Source organism: Mus musculus, chromosome 16 (assembly GCF_000001635.26).
Source record: "Mus musculus strain C57BL/6J chromosome 16, GRCm38.p6 C57BL/6J".
NCBI lineage: Eukaryota > Metazoa > Chordata > Mammalia > Rodentia > Muridae > Mus > Mus musculus.
The window spans coordinates 81,598,868-81,625,522 of record NC_000082.6 but is presented as its reverse complement, the minus strand read 5'-3'; the positions used below and the strand labels follow the sequence as shown (position 1 = coordinate 81,625,522).

The window sequence follows — 26,655 nt, the reverse complement described above, 5'->3', positions numbered from 1 at the left end:
GTATTTCGACTAGTTTTAGCACATTTGGTACAAAACAAAACAAGCATAATGAAGTACATCCTACAAAGAAACCCAGATAACCAGACAAACAGAGGCTAAACACCCCAGGCAACTCTGTCAAGAACATGTTGAATAAGCACGTTGGTCAAAAGGGTTAAACTGGTTTGTTTGCTTACCTTAGACATTTTTCAGATTCTTAAATAGGCACAGATTTATATGTGTGTTCCTGTGTGTGTTTGTGTGTGTGTGTGTGTGTGTGTGTGTGTGTGTGTGTGTCTTCTCTCTCCCTCTTTCTTTAGAATATGCCGGGATGATCAGGAAGGAGAGGTCTCTGTGTTAATTCTGAATTACAGCAAAGCACTGTGGATAGAACAGCACCTTAGCATTCAGTTGGGAACACTCAGTCTAGTTGACAACTAGCCTATGAGGAATAACGTACATGGGGCTCTCTTTGGATGATACACAAGCACTTTATAAATAAAATTATTTCAGAGTGGCATTGATATTTTATTATACTTTCAAAAGGGGACTTACGAAGAGAGATGGTGTAAGAGCAGATCCATCTGCAGTGTTAAAAATATTCCTTCAATAATCTATTACAATATATTCTCCAATATATTAATATTAGAGCTGTTCAATTGATACCCAAACACTAAAGGTTGTGAGGAGGGGAGAGTCTTTAGAAACATTATAGTCTCTGACTTAAGACATCATCAAAACGCTACTCCCGACATATGCATATTGATGGTCACAAATGTGGTTTTTGTTACTCATAAGTTAAGTCATAATTCAGACTTTGACCTCAGGGAGTTTGCATAGCTTGTAAGATAGTAACTAATATATTCTTATATAATACACATTATATTAGAAAGTTTATGTTGAATAGTTAAATGATTGCTTCAACCATAGCTGGTTATCAAAAATATTAAAGAAGATTTTAAATAGATTTTAGAATGCAATGTTTTAAATAAAACATTAGTAGCATTTCAATTGTTCAGGTTTTATTCTGGCACATTTGTATGTTAAATTAAATCTGTTTAACACATACTTTTATAATTCAGTAGCCACTTTCATTTAATGAGGGACATATAATGTTAATGATCATCTAAAACTATACATCAAATATATCTAATATGAGTTGAAGTACTTGAAAACAACCTTATCTTTGATAAATTATTTTATAAATAAAAATAATCATGTATTTATAAATATATCAAGACAGCATATTGATATTTTTCCCATTTAAATTCACTTTATTTGAAGCTGAGGGCAGAAATCAATACCATTTTTACTTGTAATACATTTACTTTTTGTGTAATCCACTGTGGGTGAATATGGTATACATAAAAAGAGATTTAGGGATCTTTCTAATCTAATTTTACACACAACTAATCTTCTTTCAAATGTGTAACAATTTTGTCCTGGTATCAGTGTACGTAAGATCAATGTCGAAAAATGCAGTGTGGTCATAAGGTGAAAAGAGTTCTCCAACAATGTTTCAATTTCTAATATCTGCAAAAGATAACTGACTGGCCCTTTCAAGCCTGGGTTCCCTGAAATTCCCCTGATAAAAAGCATACCCTTTATTATGTGCCTTCGTCTTAGTCTGAAAGCCCTCACAATAGTGTGTTTGCCCAAGATAAGATTTATAAACATGCAGGGCTTTCATACACTTCCCACATTTAGCTCACAACGTTTTTCTCTGCCTTCCATTACAACCTAATATTTTAGAGAGAAACATATTTGTTTGTGTTATATAAGACAAAAAAAAAAAACCCACTTTAGCCATCTAATAAATTGCAGTACTTCAATTATAGAATCGAACTGAAACCCCAAAATTGGTGCCAATCAAGTCTTTATACCGAATTCTTAACAAAATAAACAACCACCACCACAATAACAGAAAGAAATGGGTTGTGGCCAGAGGAGTTTGTCGTATGTATATGTGTACAAGCTATTCCAAGCTAGACTTTTCCCGAGAAATTAAGGTCAATGGAATAGTTTTGGTCATAGTGTCACTCCAAACCAAATGCTCCTTGAGGTGCTGACCAAGGTGCTGAAACTTGTTGTCATGCCTTTATGTCATCTTCTTTAGACTGGATGATGTCATTGGACACTTTAATTTCTATAGTTTCTGCGTTTAAAACTTCCTTTCCGTTTTCTTCTTTTAAAGGCAATTTTCTGGAAATAAACAGAGAGATGGCAAACTCAGTTTTTAGGTGTATAATTTAAAACCCGCTTCTGACCTTTTCAAAGAAGAAAAAAGAAAAAGGAAAAAAAAAAAAGAAAAGAAAAACAGAAAAAAAAAAAACCTTTGTTAAGTACACCCTTAACTACTTATTACAGAAAAAATACACAAACTTATTTAAATAATCATTTTATTCATTGAGATTTTAATGTAACTACATTTTCTCCTTTCCATTACTTCCTCCTGGACCTCTCATATATTTTCTTTGCTATTTCTTAAATTCTTGGTCACATTTTCCCATTAATATTATGTATTTATATGTATTAAAATGTATTTTGAAATATAAATTCCTGTTTGTATCATGTTAATTTTATGAATATTTTTAGAAATGATCTTTTAAGTATTTAAACAATTTATTGCAAAATAACCTAAGATTTAATAAAATAATTATCATTTACCATTAATAATCTAATGTAAAACAAAAGGTATATGAAATAAAGTATTTGTGACTCTAGATGAATCTAATTGTTTATTGTGAGGTAACTTTGATTTTACACTGTGTATAATTAAAAACAAATTAGTTTTGAATTATTAGGGTCAGAATTCTGATCTATGTCCACTACTTTTTTATCATCTCTAATAATTCTCAAAAGAATATCAATTCTGTGTGGGACACACCACTGCATTCAATTAAAAATGATGTGAGTTATCAATATTTTTTGGAAATTGATGGAGATTAGTGTCATTTACAAATTTTTTCTTATAATGTTTCTTTGTCATTTTTCATATTATTTTTCTTAATATTTTCATATCACTATTAAATATGCTGTGAAGTTTTTTCTGATTCTGACAATTAAACATATTGTTTTTTAAAATATCTTTATGTGTATGAGTGTTTGATTGCATACATGTCTGTATACTGCATGTGTCTCTGGTGCTAACAGAGGCCAGAAAAATGTACAACGTTTCCTGGACTGGACTTGTAATGGGTTTAGAGGTATCACATGGGTGATGGCTGGGAACTGAACCTGGGTCCTCTCTAAGAGAAACAACTGATCTTAAACACTGAACCACCTCTTCACATTCCTTGTTTCTTTATTTCTAAAACTGAGATAGCTTCACTAAATTTTAAATTGACAAAATGGAATGATAAGTTTATATTTTTTGTAGATTACAACATTCACTAATTCAGTGTTCCATCTTATATATGCTTCTTTGGGAACCCGATAAAATGATTATATCCAAATGTTCACAAATACAACTTCAGCCAACCTCTGTACTTAATTTTATCATTAAGTACTGGTGGATTAGGGGCAAAATCTGTCATTATATTCTGTTGTATACTCATTAATAAGGCCATTAAATTCCAATGGAGAGTCAAATGCATGTACACAAGAAGGCACATGTTAAAAACTTGATCAATCAGAAAACAAAATAGAGCCATAGACGCATGAAAAGAAGTTATAGAGGGGAGAGAGATTGACAAGATTAAGAATAAGATGAGAGATAATAGAAAGTAATTAGGATACAGAATATTGGAGTTATGAAATTATCAAAGAACATATTAAAGTTAGCATGAGAAGAATAATTTCTTTAATAATCTATGCATGTTGCAATGTGTATCAATATTCAGTGAGGCCAAGGATTTCATGCCACATATATATTTTAGTAAAATTTTGTTATATTTTAAAATGTAAGAAATTATACTTTCAAGGGAAATATCTTAAAATGGACTTTAAGAGTTAAATGAACTTTAATTTAAAAACCTAAAATATTTCCCTTAATAAAGTGATATTATTGATATGACAATTACTTAAATATTTTACCACTTTACTGTTATGTATTCCCAAATGCAAGCATGTGCAGCTACGTACTCAGGTTCTGTTAGCGGTGTGGTTTCATTTGGCTCATTTACTGGACTCCCATCTTCATGGTTAGTGATTCTTTCATCTTCTGTTCTCATTTCCACTATCGGTTCTTTTGATCCATCTTTCCTAAAAATGATATAGAAAAAGATTTAATTCTTCGATGTGTCAAATATGCTCATCTAGGCTTACACACACACGTTCATGCCTGATTGATTTCCAATAAATCAAACATCGAACACTTTTCCTTTTAAATAGATACCTCTGGGATTTTTTCCCTAAGGAACTAGAATAAAGCAATGTCGTCTCATTTGATTACAATTATTTTAATTGGGGGGGGTGGGGGGTAGACTGTTTGTTTCTTTGTTTTAGTGTTAGAAAATATACTGAACATTTGTAAGTCTAGCACCCAGGAGCAAGTCACGAAGATTGTAATTTGAAGCCAGTTTAGACTAGAGATGATAGTCATGTTTTGAGAATACAAAGAAAATTATATTGAAAAAGTCACTTAACCAATAAAATCTAAGTACTAAAAATTAAAATATTTCATTTAATGTTTATAATTTGAAAAATTTCTTCCCTAGTTAGAAAAAATTAAGCATAAAGTACTTTTAAAATTTTGAGTAATGTACAACATTGGAAACAGTGGAAATCATGAACTTCACAAACGTTACAAACCCACAAATTCCCTGGTTCTGGCATGAAATACAAGTGTCTAAGTCTGTAGTTTTTGTGTGGATTCATAAAAATCTAATTATACCTTGATAAACAGAAAGGGAGAATAAGATTATCTTAAAGATACTAAATTGTAGAAAAATGTGGAATTTTTAGATCAACTTGTAGATTTCAAAGATGTTTTAACATCAGACTAGATATCATGGAATATGTTAGTTAGGGAAGATGTTTTGTTTACATTTCCATAGGTGATGAAATACTATGGGTTCAATCAAAATTAATAATGAACTGATCTGAGTAATGTAAAGAGAATCTCATGTGCATCACTTGTCAATTAAAAGCCTACAGCCTGTGTATTAGACAGGAAACAGAAGGTGAGACATACAGGAGGGAGAAAGAATTCTGAGATAGAGCCAGGCAGGAGATTTGCCAGGAAGAAGTGATGACTCAGACACCAGAAAGATAGAAATGCAGAGGATGAAGAAAGCTGATACCCCTTCTACCTGCATGGGAACAGCTTAAAAAACTGGCTGAAAAAAGATAAATCATTCATCAGAATGGCAGATTGGAAAACACTGATGCTAAATGGACATTTGCTGAAGGACAAATGATCAGGATGGCATGTGTGAAGGATCATCACATCAACAGATCTTCATAAATCTCTATGAATTTTAACTTAAACCAAAATACCTAGGTCTCTGTGATCTGTCTGAAATACAAACACACCCTTAGTATGTGGCTTTAATTTCTAACGATGAAGGTAAACTTAGTTTGTAGAAGGAGCCAGCCATATTCACAAGTGATGCTTAGTTGAGATGTAGGCAAAGTGACAAATCAAATACTTGACAGAATGAGTCAGAGATAAGATGTGCCCAACTCTCAAAAGAACAGGCAGGAAAGAGAAGCTGCTTTGGAGCATCACACAGAGAGAGAGCAGCATCAGTGCAGTTGAATTGAGTTTGTTCATGAGTTCATCCATTAAGTTCAGTCAGTCAGTTCAGTTGAATTCCATCCATTCAGTTTAGCATCAGTTGCAACGAAAGAATGAGAAGGAGACAGCAGAGTAGAATAGATTGCCATAGTTCATTTGATGGAAAACAAAGCACTTCAGAGAGAAGCAGAAAACACCAAACTGAAAAATACATTCATCCAATTTTGGAAGTCCCATAGTCTAAAAGTCTCAGCAATATTAAAAGTTCAACGTCTCTTCTGAGATTCATCTAATTGCTTAACCACAATTCCCTATAAAATAAAAACCATGAAGGAGATGGAATGATTTCAATATCACATGATATACAATTCCATTCCAAAATGTCATAGTGATGAAATTCTGGACCAAAGCAGTACCAAAAACAAGCTGGGCAACCTCCAATCTCTTTATTTCCATTTCTGATGTAAAAGCACTCCTCATATCCCTAACTCTTTTCATCTTTGTTGATTGCAACAAACTTGTTTCTCCTGGGCTGGTGCCATTCTCCATTATTTACTTTTTTCATCAGGTATCTTACAGTTCAACATCTCTAGTATTTTGGGCTGTTCAAGACAACTTCAGCTTTATCCTTTCTTGTTCCAGTATCTGGGATGCATACATGATCTTATGGGTTCCTCCAAAGGGCTTGCATCACCTCTCAAGACCTGCTCTCTGTAGCACTATAGGCTCTGGTTGACTCCAAGTCAATGCTGCTGCTGTTCTCAGGAATCATCTCATAGTACTAGCATCTACAATTAGTTTGAGTCTTCTGCTTTAGCAATATCCTCTCAAAAGCTTTCTTCATGATGCCAAGCCTCAACTTCTTTGCATGACCCCCTTAGTCCTGGTACATCAGGTGCAACTGTGGCTGCACCTTCACCAATAGCCTTCACTGCTCTTTCACATTGCCAAGCCTCAGCTGCTCTACATGACCCGTTAATTACTTCAATACCAGTACCACTTTAGTGGTTCTTACACATTAAAAAAGTCCAGTTGAAGCACGAAGTACAACCTTAGTTATCTCTGGAACACAGCTTCTTTGTGCTCACAGAAAGCACTTCCCAGAAGATTTCACTTACTGATGCTGGTTTCTTCTTCTTCTTCTTCTTCTTCTTCTTCTTCTTCTTCTTCTTCTTCTTCTTCTTCTTCTTCTTCTTCTTCTTCTTCTTCTTCTTCTTCTTTTTCTTCTTCTTCTTCTTCTTTTGGTTTTTTGAGACAGGGTTTCTCTGTGTAGCCCTGGCTGTACTGGAACTCATTCTGTAGACCAGGCTGGCCTCAAACTCAGAAATCTTCCTGCCTCTGCCTCATAAGTGCTGGGATTAAAGGTATGTGCCACCACACCCAGCCCGTTGGCTTCTTCTTAATCACATCTAGTTTCCAGCTAACCAGCATCAATTGTCCCAGTAGTCTCTTGTACTCTTGACTCTAAAACCAGAGCCACATGGCCAAAGATGCCAAGTACTGCTGCATCCTGGAACTAGAACTTGGTACCTTTGTTCCATTACACTATCACCAGGTTTCTATATTCCAATTCTTTCACTACCTATGTTGTTCCATCCAGGATCTTGTTGTATAGACTGATGTTGAATTCAGACATCTGCAAGGCTCTGTCTACTGAATGTAGGGATTATAGGCATCTATTACCATGCTCATAACTAAGCATGTCTCTACTTGTAACTTTCACTATATCAGGCTGGCCTTGAACTCAGAGATCTGCTTACCTCTGTCTTCTGGGATCAAAGGCATGTACTACCATATTTTTCATGGCCTAATCTTTTCATGGATACTATTCCTCAAAATCCAGATCAAAGGCATTGTCCTGTATAACTGAATCATAATTCATTCAGGATAAAATTCCAAATGAAAACAATAATCAAGTAATAATAATGCCTAACATTATATAAGAATTCTTTGTCCAATGACAGACACATAAACTGTAAGCTTAGCTGGGTGGGATCTGGCCCAAAATCACCACTCCCTTAATCTCTTTATCTCCATGAACATAGCAATTAGCTCCATTGTACTTCCTCGTACCGTTTTATTACTTGAACTATAATTTTGTATTATTTTTACCAAGTTTGTTACACTTAATAAAACAACCTTGATGAGTATATAGAGGACAAAGTCTATGCTGTACTTTTCTGAGACTTCTTTTGTCAATGCAATTAATCAAAATCTCTTTAACTTAGCCTCAGGTAGACTCTTCATTCAAGGTCAAAAATCATCCCTATTCTTCAACAAAATATGACAAAAACAGTCTCTAGGCCACTTACTAAAATTCTTCTCCTTTGAAACCACTTCCCCTTAATTCAAAATTCACTTTTCAACACTCACTTCCATGCTTCTACCTATATAGCCCATTATGCCCCACTTAAACCATCTCAATGCTTTAGAGAGTCCTATAGTCCACATTCCTAAAAGCAAAAGGATGGTCAGGCCTATTACAGTAATACCCCAGTCCCTGGTACCAACTTCTGCTTTAGTTAGGGTTTCCATTGTTGTGAAGAGGCAGCATGACTAAGGAAACTCTTATAAAGGACAACATTTATTTGGGGCTGGCTGACAGCATCAGAGGTTCATTCCATTGACATCATGGCACAAAACATGGTGGTATCTAGGCAGAATTGGTGTTGGAGAAGGAGTAAGAGTTCTGTATCTTGATACAACTACAGATAGGAGAAGACTCTCTTGCAGCTAGGTGGGGTAGTCACAAGGCCAAACCCCACACTGACACACATCCTGCAAAAAGAACACACCACTCCACTAAGACTACATCTCACTATAGTACTACTCCCTGGGCCAAGAGTATTCAAACCACCACACTGTTAGTAAACAACATGTGTCAGTTTCAATTAGCAATGCTGCTGTGTAAACCTAATTTAAAAGTGAAACTCCTGAGAAGAATCAGCATCCTAAGGTTAAGGGCATAGTAAGTTTAAATAAAAAGCAGAAATAAAGCAGTTTTGTGGGTGTTATAGAAAGCTTATCGATGAACTGTTATAGATCAAGCAGAGTCAAAAATTATAAAATTATAAAATTTTAGTACATTAAATTTAAATTTGTATGCTACTGAATGACAAAATTTGACATTAAAATGATTCCAGATAATTATGAGGATAAATAGAAAATAATATATAATCAACATAATTGGTAAAATAACAGGAAATAAATGTAGAATGCTCTTAGTTTGGGGTGTTTTGAACTAATATTAACACTCAAGCATTTTTCCCATGGTAATATCCCATCAAATCCATACTTAAATAGAAAAACAAAAATCTTAACTTGTGATTTCATAGTAGTAAACTGAATACTACCAAAGTATTCGCTAAAAAATTTAATGATGAAAGAAATTATCATACATTTCCATGACGAACTATTGAATAAATATTTAACATTATCATATATCTGTATACATAATATCCACAAGTTTCACAAACAATTATTAGTGGAGTAAACAATAATGTGTATTGTGGACTCATCCATTTGTATAACATAGAAATTAGGGGAAATCAATATGTATTCTTAGAAATTAAAGTATAATATACATTCTGAGAATAAATAAGGAAAGTAGAAAATTTAAATAATAAAAATATATTGATGAGAAATTTGAACAAGATTGTTTTTTTGAAATCATTGCTCCCACAATATTAAAATCATTGGGAGATAGTCAACTATTATATATGTATACATGTGTGTATGAAAATATTTATGTGTATATGTATATGTGTGTGTATATATATGTGTGTGTGTATGTATGTGCATGTATACAGTAGAGATTGAAGGCAAGCATAAACAATAATATTTGCAGTGCATTATACTTAAGTACCTGTTCTGGCTTAGAAGACAGCCCTAAACAATGCATGCAAGTTGTACTTGTGCTCCACTCATGGGAGGTGGTGCTGGTGTCCAGTACTTACAGGTAAGCTGCTTTTCCTTCTTCAAGTTCTTTACTTTTCCCACTGGAGCCACTCTTTTTCCCGCACATTCTCCTGGTGATGCACATTAGTAACCCACATTGTCGAATGAAGAAGCAGCTGACGTCTGTTACCACAAGGATTAGCAAAAGGGCAGCAACTCCAAGGCCAATGATGGCTCCTAGGCCAAGGCCATTAAAAAGTGTGTCTTAAAAGAAGAAGAAGAAAAAAAAAACCCTCCATAAAATCTCCATGTAACAAAATATGAAAATATAAAGAACCATTTAAAAGTAATTTCTAATGAAACATACACTCAAATATAGGTAGAGAAAATATGGAGTAGTGAGTGGCAACTTAATCCCTTCATTGTTGGGACCCATTTTCAGACTATCAAACCATATTTTAAGGGAGGATATTTTTAAAAATTAATTATTTTTCAAAATTACTTTAGTATATCCAGAAGATGTTCCAACCTATAAGAAGGACACATGCTCCACTATGTTCATAGCAGCCTAATTTATAATAGCCAGAAGCTGGAAAGAACCCAGATGCCCCTCAACAGAGGAATGGATACAGAAAATGTGGTACATTTACACAATGGGGTACTACTCAGCTATTAAAAAGAATGAATTTATGAAATTCCTAGGCAAATGGATGGACCTGGAGGGCATCATCCTGAGTGAGGTAACCCAATCACAAAGGAACTCACACAATATGTACTCACTGATAAGTGGATATTAGCCCAGAAACTTAGGATACCCAAGATATAAGATACAATGTGCTACACACATGAAACTCAAGAAGAACGAAGACCAAAGTGTGGACATTTTGCCCCTTCTTAGAATTGGGGATAAAACACCCATGGAAGTAGTTACAGAGACAGAGTTTGGAGCTGAGACGAAAGGATGGACCATCTAGAGACTGCCATATCTGGGCATCCATCCTATAATCAGCCTGCAAACGCTGACACCGTTGCATACATAGCAAGATTTTGCTGAAAGGACCCAGATATAGCTGTCTCTTGTGAGACTATGCCGGGGCCTAGCAAACACAGAAGTGGATGCTCACAGTCAGCTATTTGATGGGTCACAGGGCCCCCAATGGAGGAGCTAGAGAAAGTAACCAAGGAGCTAAAGGGATCTGCAACCCTATAGGTGGAACAACATTATGAACTAACCAGTACTCCCCGGAGCTCATGTCTCTAGCTGCATATGTATCAGAAGATGGCCTAGTCAGCCATCAGTGGAAAAAGAGGCCCATTGGTCGTGCAAACTTTATCTGCCTCAGTACAGGAGAATGCCAGGGCCAAGCAGTGGGAGTGGGTGGGTAGGGGAGTGGGTGGGGGACTTTTGGGATAGCATTGGAAATGTAAATGAAAGATATACCTAATTAAAAAAAACAAAAAAGAAAAAAGAAAGACAATAGAAACTTGATTTTAATATAGTTTACAATTCACTGTAGGGAAGAAAGTAAATATGATCATATCCTGAACTATACTTAGCCAGAAAGTCAGTCATAGTCAATCCCACTGTTAAATAAAAAAGCTATGATATTTTTATTAGAGAAGGGTTGTGTAAGTGTTCCATAGGATGCTAGTTGGCATTGAGGTGAAAACTTTAATTGGATGACTGCAAGCACTTTGCCTCCGCCGAGACACACTTTTCAATACCTACTAGGAATAATTTTGCAATCATCACTTCAGGAAAGGTGGTTACTTATATCTTTGCAGGTAATATTTTAACAAATTGGAGGCATTGTACATGTGTGACTTTTAAGAATCCTTGTTAGTTGTTATTTTACAAGGTAAAGTTGTGAGATAGACCCCTTTTCTTGGCAATGATTTGTGGGTAGTGATTGGGAGGTGATTGGGAGGAGGAGGGGATATGGGGAAAGAAACAGAAATATTGAGGTGCAGCTAGTAATGTAAATACGCCAATGACCCTGTATCTGTAGTGAAATATGCAAAGATTATACGATCAAAGCAGTGTAAGGAGACATCTGAGTCTCGTAGGAAGTAAACTGCGCATTGTATTATCTACAGGAATGAAGTGTGTGACTCATACATATTTCTAATTATGCATATTGAAATAGTCCAAGAATTTTATGACATTATAAAATTATACATCTTTTTATGTATAAAAGCATATTATTACCAAAAAATGAAAATGGAATGTTTTTCTATAGTTACTATGAGGCAAAAAATAAAAGATATAGATGCTTCTTTTAATATATCATAGATGAGGCATAAAGCTGAACCCCTTTGAGGTTATGTAACCTCTTTGAATTGCTGTACACGATCCAAAAGACAAACTTCTATAAAGATGAGTATAAGAAGTTCACTTGAGATAAGACATCACATCTCATTTAAATTCTTCTCACAGCTAAGAAAAGCCTGTGGCAATAAATTCTACAGATCCATGTTACTGTGCTGGCTGAATGACAAAAGCTCACCTATCCCTGCTCTAGTGATAAATTACTGCTTCAGATTGCAATCTACAGCATCAGAAGTCAGAAAACCCCTGTTCTGAACAGTACTGCATCACATACTTATGAGTTTCTCATGTTTCCAAGCTTAGGTAGGATTCCTCCTTATTTAAATGAAGACAGTTAGGCAAACAACTACCAGTAACCAGCAGAAAGGAATTTAGGAGGAGTTCTATGAATATGAGAATATATTAAAAATCCTTTAATGAAAATTTAACAATTAGCCTTTACTATATTTGTTGACATATCTCACTTTAAATAAATGATAAAAAAACACATCATTGGTGGTTAAACCCATAGCTAAGCTACTAATGAATCTCTGCTCATGATAAGCCAAAGGCAACATGAAATCTCTTATTAAATGATTACTCTTTTGGAAATAAGCTTTACAAAAGTATTGAGGAAGCCTGGTTAGATTTTAATATTCATTTTGTGTATGATTTTTATGTAAATATATTTTTAGACTTTCAATAATGACTAAACAATACATTTACTACTTACAATTTTCATATTGTACAAAATTACCTCATATTTTCAAGGTTGTACAGTCGTAACTATAATGACTAAATCTTCATTAGTTTCCATGCTACCAATTTACTTTTATGCAATGGTTTTATTTATTTATAATTTGTATTTTCAATGTAGACATAAACATGTATGCACATTTATATGATGATATTGTGATTCGGAAACTACCATGAATTCAAGGTCATGAACAAACTTTTTTACAAGTTAACAGCGATTTAATTGTTTAGTAAACTGGAATGGAACAGAAACATCATCAAGTCAGTTATTTGAAATTAATATTCTCATTTTTAATAATTTTATAGTGACATAATTTCATTAAAATCTATCACATAGGAATATGTTTTTCAGATCTACATTTACCAAGTGAGGTCCAAATATATCACTTACCCTAGGTACAAACTGTTAGAATTGTAGATTAAAGACATGCTATTGTCTTTAACGCACCCCATTCCCAGCATATATATAGCCATTGTAGTCCATGCCTACTACCCATTTCATAGCGTTGCTGTAATATGCCTGCCAGTCATTTACAAAGAGAAATGACTTGGCTCAGAGGAAGGACATGCTGACCACACACCCTGTTTTATTCTATTTGTTCTGAATGTTCTGTATGAGGTTTGCTAGTCTTAGGAAATTTCACAAAGGTTTATGTAGTACCCATAAAATCAAACATCAATAGGAACTGTTATGGTTTGAGTCAGAGCTCAAACCAGGCAGAAGTCCTGCACCTGCATATTAGCTCTTTGTGGTTTTCGTGGCTGACTTGGAAGAATGCTACCTATAAGCCAAAAGTTATGATTATAAGAATCATGCTCTGCTATCCAAAGGTTCTGAAATTCCCCTGTCCACCATCTTTCTTACCTCACTTGGGACCAGTCAGCTTAATGGTTAGTTGATAATACCTTATCTAGTAAGCCAAACGGGAATATTGCTACCCTCCTTGCCCTTTAAACATTTGAACCTCTTTTTCCCTATAAAAAGCCTGTTGTGAGAAATGTTTAATGACATAGTTCAGACAGTTCGGAACTATGGTCTGACAAGCCCCTGGTCTGACAAGTACAAAGGAGTGCTTTTTTAATCTTTTATTTAATTTTTAATACTTTTTATTACATATTTTCCTTAATTACATTTCCAATGCTATCCCAAAAGTCCCCCATACCCTCCCCCCCCAACTCCCCTACCCACCCATTCCCATTTTTTTTGGCCCTGTACCCCGGAGCTCTTGACTCTAGCTTCATATGTATCAAAAGATGGCCTACTCGGCCATCACTGGAAAGAGAGGCCCATTGGACACGCAAACTTTATATGCCCCAGTACAGGGGAATGCCAGGGCCAAAAAAAAGGGAGTGCTTTTAATAAACCATCCAACTCTGACTGAGATTGTTGTTTATATGGCTTGTGAAGTGATACCTAGACCACAACAGACCCTTTTAATGCAAACTAAATAACTGCACAAGACAACATTATATTGGATTTCACTACACAAAGGTAGGAACTAAGTAGAGTACATATGTTAGTTTATATAATATTCTTATAAAAATATTTATTATGCATTGTTCTATAACAGTTGAATAAAACCATTTTAATAATTAATTAGGTTCAATGGAAGAATATAAATTGCACAGCATGAGCTGGGTGGTGGTGGTGTACGCCTTTAATCCCAGCACTTGGGGGGCAGAAGCAGATGGATTTTGAGTTTGAGGCCAGCCTGGTCTACAGAGTGAGTTCTAGGACAGCCAGGGCTACACAGAGCAACCCTGTCTTGGAAAAAAGAAAAGAAAAATAAATAAATTGCATAGCATGTTTCTGTTATAAGCTTTTCCTTTATTGATACTTTCATACTATTTCTATACAAGTGAAATTTTATTAGAAATGAAAATACCAAAATGTTTAAACAAAAACTTAAGTTGCTATATTGTCTTATAGCTTATGATTCAAATCCAGCAAGAGAAGTGATCAGCAGTTTCTGTGTTCCATTTCCTATCTACATCAATCCAACTCTAAGAAACTTAGAAATTAGACAAGCAAACCAATATCTTCCCTAAGTTATTCCATAATTGTATTTGTGCTTCAATCAATTTGAAGGTCAGAGCAAAGAAAAAAGGAATTCAATTCAATTTGTTTTATACATGTCATATATTCCTATTATGCAAGACATCCATTACTGAAACACTGGATTATCTTGACATGAAGTTTATTATACTTGACAGTATGTATACTAGCTTTAAAGCACTGTCCTAATAGATTCAAAGAGGCCTTACTTTTTGACTCATTATTTAGTACTTTATACAACTTCATTTACTTTGTGTACATTTATTTTGTCATGGGTTTATTAAAAATTCTTTTAGAGCTTGACAAGCTTTGATAATGACATAGAGAACAAATTCTAAGTCTTAATTTAGACATTCATAACTATTTTCATCAAAGAATTTTCTCAGTGTTGTAAAAAAGTTGGTTTAAAGTACAGAATATTCAAAACCCTGTTTGTGTTCATTTTGCTATTCTAGAGCCAATAGACTTTATTCTCATATTACAGATAATTCTTTATTTTTTATTAGGTATTTTCTTCATTTACATTTCAATTGCTATCCCAAAAGTCCCCCATACCCTCCCCCAAGATAATTCTTTATAATTCCTGGGTTTATATTGGTGACCAATCAAGCTAGAGCAATATATATATGCCTATGTTTTATGTAACAGAAGATGTTGCAAATATAAATATGTGCCTTGCACTTCATTGAACTCTTAGCTATTGAAGATCAGAGAATATGTCAAATTTCCTTATCATGTCCAACATAAATCAGTTTAGTTGTGGTTTTGAGTAATTCTGAATGAAGAATATAAGTTAACTGAAGAATTTATAACAATCGGTTAAAAACAGTCATTAAACATCAAATGTTTGAGCATGCAGTGTCTAACAAAATTATAAAGAATACAAAGATTTTAAGTGCTCTAAGAAGAATTTTATAGCCTATGCCATAAAAATATTAAAATACTTCTTCTTTAAGAGTATAACTTTATTTGTGTAACTGAAAGGTTTTGTCAAATGTAAATAGTTTGAGAATCTCTCATTTTAGAATCTAAGGGGTGAAATATGGTAATAAAACAGCTTGGCTCAAAGCCAGTCTCACTATTATTGAGTGTTTCATCCTACTTGTCTCCACCCCATGGGTGTGGCCAGGCAGCACTATTGATACGAAGATGTCTAACCATAGGAGAACAATAAAGAAATAAAAGAAAATGATTTTTGATTTGATTTGATTTATCTTTTCCCAGATACATTTTAATCATGCATTTGTCTGATTGGTCTTTGCTATTTCCCTAATTTATAATTTTGTTGAGTGTATGTTTATTCTGCTCCATTGTTTGTCAACACCATGGAATTAACATTTTGATGTTATAAAGTTTCAAAGTTAGAAACTTCCTTGTGTTACAGATGACAGTTCTGACTTTGGAATTGAGAGGGACAGAGAAGTTACCTGTTTCAGGTGCTTTTGAATTTGGACTGAGTGCAATTAGTACACTGAGATGGCCATACATTTATGGAGTACAAGGGTATAATTTGGTAAGAATTGGAAATGCTCAAAGGCTCTCCTGTTTGAGCACAGCTGGAGGCACTCTTTGAGAAGTCTTTGGAGCCATTCGAAGATAATTGGTTGCTTGGGTGACCAGACACATTTCTTGTTCAGTCCCTCCTTTCTCTAACTGTAGTCTGACCACTCACACACTGTTGCCATGTTTGACTAACACACTGCATTACACCTGCTCAAACTGTCTACCAAGGCACACCCCTTCCTTCCTTACATTGCTTTTACTGGTATATTAACATAATTAGGAGAAATGGAACTAAAATACCAAGGAAAAGAATGACCGGAACAAAGAAATCTTTAAACACTGTAGAATGAAACTGAAAAAACACAAAAAGACAGAACAACTGTTCATGCCAAAGATAGGAGAAATAAAATTATGAAAGTGGCCATCACTAAAATCAATGTATTGACTGAATATGATCCTCCAAAAATTCCAATGTCACCATTCACAGAAATAAACTTTAACAAAGTACTTGAAAATTCATATAGAAATATAAATGTCTCTGAGGGACATATTAGTATGCCCCAGCATTCATGTTCCCTCAATTCTTTTTTAAGTCCATAAAGTTTTTCACATGCATACAGTAAGAAAGTGGAGGAGGGAATATCTGGTATAAGAAATGTAGTAATGACATAGTTATGAAAGGAAGGCTGAGTAGGAGGAAGCTGGAATGTACTCACTAGTCATGACCACCATTATGAAAAATAACAGAAAATAAAATAATTAAATGATAAAGGCAACTAATGTTTGAAAACATTAATTTTTTTAAAAGTGTAAAATCTAGTAATTAGATATAATACTCATAAAACATTTAATATTTTTCATCCAAGAAGAAGTTTGTTTTATAACTTGAAGAGGCCTCATCACTTTCATTAGAACATTTTCGTTAGATTTTTTTTTCTTTTTGCCTTTTGCCTTTTGTCGTTCACAGTTATATTTGAAATATTACTGATTTTAAACTATACTACTTAAAAAAAACCACAGAAGAAAGTTGGTTTCTTTGTTGCATTAGAATACTTTCGGGTATCCTAAGTTTCTGAGCTAATATCCACTTATCAGTGAGTACATATTGTGTGAGTACTTTTGTGATTGTGAATACGTTCATTAAAATGTAAAGTAATTCCTCTCACATGTTACAGTATGAGTTCAATTAATTTTGTTCTAGTCATATATTAATAGTATAAAACCATGGTATGAAGATTGGGGAGCCTAGAAGTCCCAGGGCTGAATCTACTCCTATTATTGTATTAAATATACTTAGTATTACAACCTCTCTCAACATGTGTCTCGCTATGTGAACATTAGACAAACTTTTAAACTTCAACATTGTTTCTGTGTGTCGTGGACTAACGAGTAAACTCACAACTGATCAATGGCCAGAGAATGTCATTTGAATACTCTACTGAATATTCCCTGGGTCAACAAGGCTTAGGGAGCATCATAGAAGATGGACAAGAGAGATAAAGATAGTTATAGCCAGAGAAGATAGAAAAATCATTGTTAGAAATTGTTGTCTGGACAGAACAGGTCCAATGCAATCATGAATTTATAGCATGAATTTATACATTCTAGCATGGAATGGAAAGGAATCCATGGGTTTGATGTATAATTGAAGAGATATTGGTATTTGACAGAAAATTGAAAATCATTGCAGGTTTTACAAACGAGGACACATTAAAATATTATTTATTATTCATTGAAAATGTAAATTGACAGAAATGTCTAGAGCAATATGATTGGAGTATGTATATATCTTCCACTAGAGCACTTTTTATTTGCTTTCTGAATACATTAGGTAAAACGTGACTTCAATATATCACAGATCTGTAAGCCATGCTTTGTTGCTTAGTTTTATTAAAGCTATTGCTTTTATTTTTGTCTTACTGTTTGATATCTTAGGTTAGCTCACCGAATGAATAAAAGAGGAAAATTATCAAGAACTATTGAAAATGATCAAAAATTTCCAACCCAAATGAAGACTGTATTTTTTCAATTGTATTTAATCATATTTTAAAATTTCTCATTTTTATTTTATTTTACGTACGTAGATAGTGTGTCTGCATATATGGTAGTATACCATCTCATGTCTGGTAATCATATAGATCAGCAGAGCATGTCAACGTTCCTGCAGCTGGAGCTATAGATGCTTGTGATCAGCCATGTCAGTGCCAGGAATTGAATAGATGGAGCTCTAAAACATTGATCATCTTTCCCTCCCTTGTTTTTAGTATATTCCTATGCTGTTCCATGTACAGGAATACTCTGCTAATTCTGTTCATAATACTCGCTTGAAAAAAATATATTTAAGCTTTCTGACAAAATATGTGTTGGAAAATTTCAAAGAACACTTCTTTTAAAATTATTCTGATATGAAGCACTTCTTAATGCTATTTGGATGAAGTTCTGTTAGTACAACATGGAGTAACCATAGATAATCCTGGTAATGCCCACTGTAAGTATGAAAACATTGTTGTTACCAGGGAAACAAAAATGACAGCCTGTCTTAGTGATTCACATTCTAAGGAGAGACCCTGAATTAAAGGTTGAGTGATTTCTAAAGTAAAAATAAAAAATAAAAAAAAAATATTAAAAACCTTTGCATGGTTTACACCATTTAATCCTAGCACTGACCAGGCAGTGAGGCTGGTGGATCGATGAGTTTGAAGCCGCCATGGTCAACACAGCAAGTTGAAGGAAATCCAGGGACTCTGCAATGAAACCCTATCTGCCAGGAAAGCAAGAAGTTTCCCAGGACACAACAGGGATGACAGCAGCTGAAATACCCAAAAATGGGGAGAGAGAACCTGTAGACACCACATCCAGAGGTTAGGCACAGCCCCCCCCCCCCCCCAGTGGAGGGATGGGGCCACCTACCCATCTCAAAAATATTAACCCAGAATTGCTCCTGTCTAAAGGAAATGCAGGGACAAAGAGTGGAGACTGAAGGGAAGGTCATACAGAGACTCTTCCACCTGGGGATCCATCCCATCTGCAGACACCTGGGGATCCATCCCATCTGCAGACACCAAAACCAGGCACTCTTGCTGATGGCAACAAATGCTTGCAGACAGGAGCTTGATATAGCTGTCTTTTTAGAGGCTCTGCCAGAGCCTGACCAATACATACATGGATGCTCGCAGCCAACCATCAGACTTAGTATGGGGACCCCCAATGCTAAGTTAGTGGAAGGACTGAAGGAGCTGAAGGGGTTTGCAACCCCATAGGAAGAACAACAATACCAACCCACCTGATCCCCCAGAGCTCCCAGTGACTAAACCACCAAAGAGGGACTCATGGCTTCAGCTGTACATGTAGCATAGGATAGCCTTGTTGGGCATCAATAGGAGGAGAGGCCCTTGGTCCTGTGAAGGCTTGATGCCCCAGTGTAGGGGAATGCCAGGGTGGGAAGGCAGGAGTGGGTGGGTGGGTGAAGGAACACCCTCATAGAAGCTGGGGGAGGTGGGTTGGGATAGTAGGTTTGCAGAGAGGAAACCAGGAAGGGGATAACATTTGAAATATAAATAGATAATAACCAATAAAAATAAATCCTCTAAAATCATAAAAAATGCATTGCCCTGTTAGAACTATTCAAACTATCTGGCCAAACAGGCATCAAATACTCCCCCAATATATAAAATATATATATATAATATATATATCCAGTAAGAGAAGTTTGTTCTTTTGCCTTCTGAGAATCTTCCTCCATTTCATTCCAAAATAAGCCTTCCCAATCCATTAACCTGCCTCCTTGTTTTTTTGTTTGTTTTTCAGAGAAGACTCCAGTTTTTTCAAGTCATGAGTTTTTCACTTTATATCACTTGCCTATCCCGCCATGGTTGTGTCAGGCTGTGAAATAAAATCGGAAGAATTAAAAATATGCAAATAATGTGTCTGATGTTAATGAGTACATGTGGTTCTATTAAAGAAGAGATATTTGTAGTGGTCCTGAGTGGTTGGTTGTTTGGTTACTCAATAATGAGAGCTAATATGTTAGGCTTTGAAATGGATTATAGAAACAAGCAGAAAAGTCAAAAACACAACCGATGAACCTGGGACACTCAACAGAGGATAGGAATTATGATCTTTAAAAAAATAATGATGGTAAAAATTCACTAAATATATAGAGGAGTTAATAATGGCTGCAAGAGAGGAAAGCAAGTTTTGGATTAGCTATTGCAGTGGCTAAGAGAGATTCATGCTGTGACTTACTCTTTCTCATGACATCTGCATTAACACAGTCCTCACAGGCATGATAATTCCCCCATTCATATTTCCAGTGAGGAGATGAGGACTGTGACACATATTGTCATGTATTAATGTTTGTCCAAATTGACACGTAAGTGTGTGTAACATAGCCTCAAGCACACTGTGAAATTATATGCTGTGTATATCTAAACTTATAAAAAAAACTATTGTGTACTTATATTGGGAATTGTATTCTATTAATAGAATATGCTTTAAGTTGGAGTATTTCATGGCCTCCATTTCTAAAATCCAGTAATTTAAATATTTTTAACAACTTCAAGTTTGGTATTTATCTACTTTAAAACAATGGTATGCAAAACATGTTTACTGTGGGCCATAATGCCATTTGTCTATGATCTCTGTACTTTGAAAGCTAATAGAAGGATGATCATGATTTGGATTCAATTTGACCTACCTAGAAATAGCTGATCTAAAAAAATACTACATCTTCCACAAAGTTAAAATTATTTACTTTTATATCTCAAAATTCACTCTTTTCTCATATCATACAAAGTGAAAGCAGTTTTTCCTCTCTTCTCCTCCTAACCCACTCCCCTACCTTCCCTCAACCACAAATCCATTCAGATTCCCTTCAGAAAAGGAAAAAGAGTCTTAGAATTTTCATGGAAGCTTATAAAATCCTTAGTATCACGATTTTAACATAATAAAAGTTAAAGTGTGTATTTTATGGCCATTTAAACAAAAACAGAAGCACGAATCCCAAATAGTAAACTATTTGGTAATGGATGTTTGAGTTACTGGATATTTTATGAATATCTGAAGGGCTCACAGTACAAAATATCGACTTTGAATTTTATATTGATTTGATTAAATTAAATACTGTTGAATATGAGATCATTTTTAAAAAGCATATTCTAAAATTGGTAAAAGATGATACACAAAACATTAATATATGTCACTTATTTTCTATATAGATTGGTATTTTGAGGTAGATTTTACATGTTCTCCTATAAATATTATTTAAGTTTGATGTTGTATACTTAGGTTGTTTGATATCTGTGTATTTGTCCGATTAGAAAATGAAGGTTTTATTGATAAAAGAAAAATAAATATCTCTGTATTGGAGGCTTGGGAGATGGTTAAAAGGTTGTGAGTGTGTACTGATCTTACAACAAAACCAAGTTAGGTTTGCAGGAACCAATTGGCTGATTGTAATTTTCCATAACTTAAGTTCAAGGTATCTAATGCCCTCTTCTGGCCACTTCAGGCCCCAAGAATATATACATTATGTATGTAGAAATACATACAAGTAACCTAAAATGAACAAATATATATATATATATATATATATATATATATATATATATATATATTACTAAAGGTATATATTTTAAATGTCTTGGGAAACCTTTAGAGTTAATAATTTAATGCATCTTAGTATATCTTTATTTAGCTATATATATAACTGCACAAAAAGATCAAGAAATAGTTAAGTATTTTTGTATCATAAACATCAGTATCTCTTTTGGCCCACTTAGCTTTAGAAAATTTAGTAGGGATTTTATATTCACAAAAGAGAAAACCAAAAAAAAAAAAAAGTACCTTAATGTGCAATTAAATATTGCAAACCATTTAATAAGATGTAGAACAAAAGTGTTCTTGAATTTTTTTAGAAGCTCAAAATTACTTGACCTATTATAATAAGAAAATCCTCACCACTTATGCTTTTATTTTTAATTTTCTAACACTATATTACTAAAGGTACATATTTTAAATGTCTTGGGAAACCTGTAAAGTTAATAATGTAGTGGATCTTAGTATATCTTTATTTATCTGTAGAAGGGTAGATTTTCTATTTACTTAAAATATAAGGGTATGATGCTACCAAGACACCCTTCAAAAGTTAATTCGATAAATAAATTGTAGTATTTTAAAATAATGAAGTATTATTTATTATGAAGTCTTGCATGAAACAAAAAAAATAAATTAAAAAGGACATTTCAAAATGTCCTTACGTGATGAAATTTATCCTAGAGCACTGCCTGTGGTGAGATCCTAAGTTCTTGGCGTTCTAGAAATGGCAAATCTGTGCAGATGGTGAATGCTGAATGATGGTTCCAGAGCAACAGGGAGGAGAAAGAGCCAATAGGTGGATTTTATGTACAGACACTGTTCGCTGGTAACATAATGTTGGATAAAGTCACTCATCATTCCACAAACACAAAATATTGAACAGCAGGAGTAAAATGTGGGCTGAGTGATATCAGTGCTGGCTCAGTTTTCACAGAGGTAGTAGGCGTTCTGGTCAAATACTGTCAGTGGGATATGGTCAGCATGAGGAAAGACCACCTAGAACCCGAGTACTTTTCTTTCTTATTTTGATGCAAATCTAGAATTAGTCTTTAAATAAAGTCCTTAAGGGAGAAAAATGCAGCTGTGGTACGAGGCTTGCATGGAAAAGGCAGTATACCTCAATTGTGGGTTGGTAGAAAAACAAAATCCCGTTTCATGTCCTTGATACTGGATATCATAGTGAGGGAAGAGAGACAAACATGAATGTGTTGGCTATTTGGCTTCCTATTCTATAAAAGAAAAAATAGAACTTGTTTCTGAAGCACACTGTACTCTTTTCCATAAAATAAACTTTTTAAAATAATAACGATAGGTACAGGTTAGAAATTGAAAATTCCAGAACTTTGGCAGTTTTCCATTTAATATTTTGCTCATGTGCAATTCACCTTTAGTGAAAATAATAGAAAAATACATCTTAGTTTACAGCCTGTGGTCTCTTTAATACAGAAATGACAGTTTAAAAGAAACTAATTTATCCTTAATTTAAACGCTTCTATTTGAATAGTTATTTCTGAACATTATAAATATTACAGTAATATAAAGAAAAGGCTAAAGATGAAGGGAAATAACATAAAATCATGTCTCCAGGATCTAGTAATTTTGTTGTCTTAACAATTATTAAATTATAACTATCTATATTCATTTGATCAGACATTAAGAAAAATATTTTCACATAAATAGAAAGCTACCTATTTTTATGAACTATGTTACAAAATTATTCGATGGCATTTTCAGAATACTGTAGAAGAATAAGAAATTTACTAAATTCAATTTTAGACAAAAATGGTGTCTGAAAAGTAGCTTTTTGTGGAAAGTTGAATGAAAATGTTAGCAAATAATAAAGGAATGATAACTGACCAGAAATCATGAAGCTTAATTATTGACTGGCATTAAAAATAAGTGACTGAAGAAAAGAAAGCAAATTGAAAGCCAGTGTGCTCTTCAAGTCCACATATCTTACTGTTGCATGGTTTTTGCTTGGCCAATCAAGATAAAACATTAGAACTTTGTATTTGATTGGAAAATTTTATATTACTGCATATGCCTCTGGTTTCTCAAAAGGCACGCAATGAGGCCATGATAACACACTACAAAGTCACCACAGCAGTGAACAATTTCTAGCGGTTTCCAGATAACTACTTTCTATTGTGTATCATCGTTTTTAAAGGAGATTCAGGAAGAATGAATGTAGATAAAAGATAAGTAAATATTTATATCTAAGTTTGTTAAACATCTTTATCTTTTACTCAATTGAAGAAAATAGAAAATGTAACCTTTCAATTAAATTCATCTTGAAGCATGTGCAAATACATTTAAGCCAATGGTAGATATATTATGCTCGAACTTTCAGAATGACATGTTCATGGGTAAAAAGCATAACATCACATAAAGTAACAAGTAGCGTGGATCTTGAGAAACAGTAATTTCTCTTTAATTCTATACTGCTGATTCTGTATATTTTTTGTTGTTTAAATCTGTGTTGCTTAAATGTTCATCTTTATGTGTGGAATACATTTACCTATACAAAATCAAATTTAATTTTCATGGAGAAAAGGAACCATTTGAACCCACATGTTACTCAACAATCAAATAATAGTTTTAACTAATTTGAAATGATAACTATATAACGTGAAAATCACACAGCTTTTCTGAAGCTGAATATTCTCCTCTATAAGAGAAACGCCCTGTATCTCACATTTCTAATGCTAAGGTAACATTGAATGTGTTACTTAATCCATTCCCCATGATTTTTGAGAGTTTATATTTAAAAAAAAAAAACATAGGTTTTCTAGCCTTTATCGTTATTATTGTTCTTATTTATAAACAAAATGTTGTTATTTGTGCTTTATACTTTATGTACAAAGAATAGAGAATATTTATGATTTTTGAAATTATATTTCCATGGTATTTCTCAGGTGTCATAAATTTTTATTTTGAAAATAGGAAAACATTTGAGTCAATACACATTGGACATTTATATGTGTTTTAATGATCTCAAAATTGAAACCATTCATTAACAAACATTTGCCACTAATCTTGACTACAAAAAAAAAGTATTGAAAGCTTGAGTTTGACCAGTTAAAAAAATGAAATCACACAGAAGGACCAAAAGACTGTAACAGTAATAAAGAAAACACATGTAACAAAGACTTTCCACAGTTTTCTTTATTACAACAATGGAGAAGACACAGAAATACATAAAATAAAATGACATTCAATACACTATGGAAAACATGCACAGGATTATACATTGCACTGGATAATAAATGGGGGCATGTTAAATAAGAGATGATACCAAAGACAATACATTTATAACATGTACATATTTTTAATAAAATAATTTGTGATGAAAACAAATGCCATTAAAATGATCAAATAGTTTCAAACGTAAAATATACAGATAGTCAATGTAAAGAAAGTTATGAGAGAAATATTCATAAATATGTCTGAGTTGTGGATGTTATTGAAGGCAGCTATTTTTAGGTTAGTTTTTTCAAAAGACTCAGGAGTTCACATTGCCCATTTAACACATACATAAAATAAAATTGAATCAAGTAATTTTTAAATGATGCTGTACTTCAAAATTGTTCAACTTCCATAACTTGTAACTTCATATTGTCTTTCATAAATCAAAGTGATAAAAATAGAATTAATTCACCTTAAATCTAAACAAATTAAGAAAATTTTAATGCCTAGATATTATAAAATCAATGTTAGTTCGTACTAAAAATGAAATGTAGGTATACATGGATGAATGCAAGACTGTACTTCAAAATAGATAAAAATAAAAATCAAACTGTGAAGATGTTATCATAGGTTGGAATGCACCTAAAACTCTTCACCCACACTTTAATTAAACATGTGCATTTTTACACAACTTAAATGTTGTTTTTCTATTTCCAGAAATTCTGATAAATTGATTTTATAAAATAATACACTTTATATCTATAACATTTCCTAACAAATATTTTAGGGTTAGAAGTTAACAACTAGGAGTTGAAGGAGATTCAGTACATGATTATTAATTTCATCCTGTACATAATCATAAACAATGTAACAAATTTAAGTTCTATAAAATAAATCAAGGCATGAAAGCCATTATTGTCTCATCATGATATATATAAATTATCTTTAAAGTAAATATACCTTTTGTCATCTGTATGAACATAGAATACAATTTTAAAATATTGACTAAAATATAATAATCTGAACTAGTCATTATTGGGAAAAGTAAAAAATGAAAATCTAGAAATATTTTACTTAGTTAAGGACTAAATGCTATATTAGCAAAATCTTCAGAATGTGTAATTAACTATATCTTTTTGATGATCTAATTCATATGGATATTGGCTTGCTATTTAAATTGATTTCATAATCAATTCAAGAACTGTTATGTATTCAATTGCTTGACACAGGCAAATGTGGCTAATCTATTAAATGCATTGGCTCAATATTATATGATATATAACTACTGGAACAGGAATTACATTTTATGTGTGATTAACAGAAAACCAGCTACAGGACATATACTCATTCTTCGACAGAAAAGAGAATGAATGTCAGGAAGGGTAGTGAGTTTTTAAAAATGGTGGCATAATTATTAAGAATGTGTGTTTGATGATAGTAAGGATACTTAATTTGGAGATGTTGAGATTCTTAGAACTCAGAGCATTGTGCACCACAGGAATAAAGCATCATAAAATACCTAAAATCACAAGTTATATATGGTATTTACTTGTCTGGATGCCTATGGATATATTCTGTTGGAGTTATAATGTCAGAAAAGTATGCAAGAAAATAGCTACTGATATCAATAACTTATTTAGGACATTCACAATTTCTAATATTACAGCAAAATGAATAATTTTGATTATTTGCATT

General features: G+C 33.5%; 1 protein-coding gene across 1 annotated transcript in view; it reads right to left on the bottom strand.

Annotated features, from left to right (window-relative positions):
• Nucleotides 1-1,232: 1,232 nt before the first annotated feature.
• Nucleotides 1,233-26,655, bottom strand: part of Ncam2 (neural cell adhesion molecule 2) — a 423,594-nt gene continuing 398,171 nt past the window's right edge. Inside the window, exons 16-18 of the mRNA NM_001113208.1 lie at nt 9,616-9,820; nt 4,063-4,182; nt 1,233-2,181 (exon numbers count right to left, since the gene is read on the bottom strand). Of these exons, the coding sequence (NP_001106679.1) occupies nt 2,070-2,181; nt 4,063-4,182; nt 9,616-9,820 (437 nt within the window). The 3' untranslated portion in view covers nt 1,233-2,069. The remainder of the gene's footprint in view (nt 2,182-4,062; nt 4,183-9,615; nt 9,821-26,655) is intronic.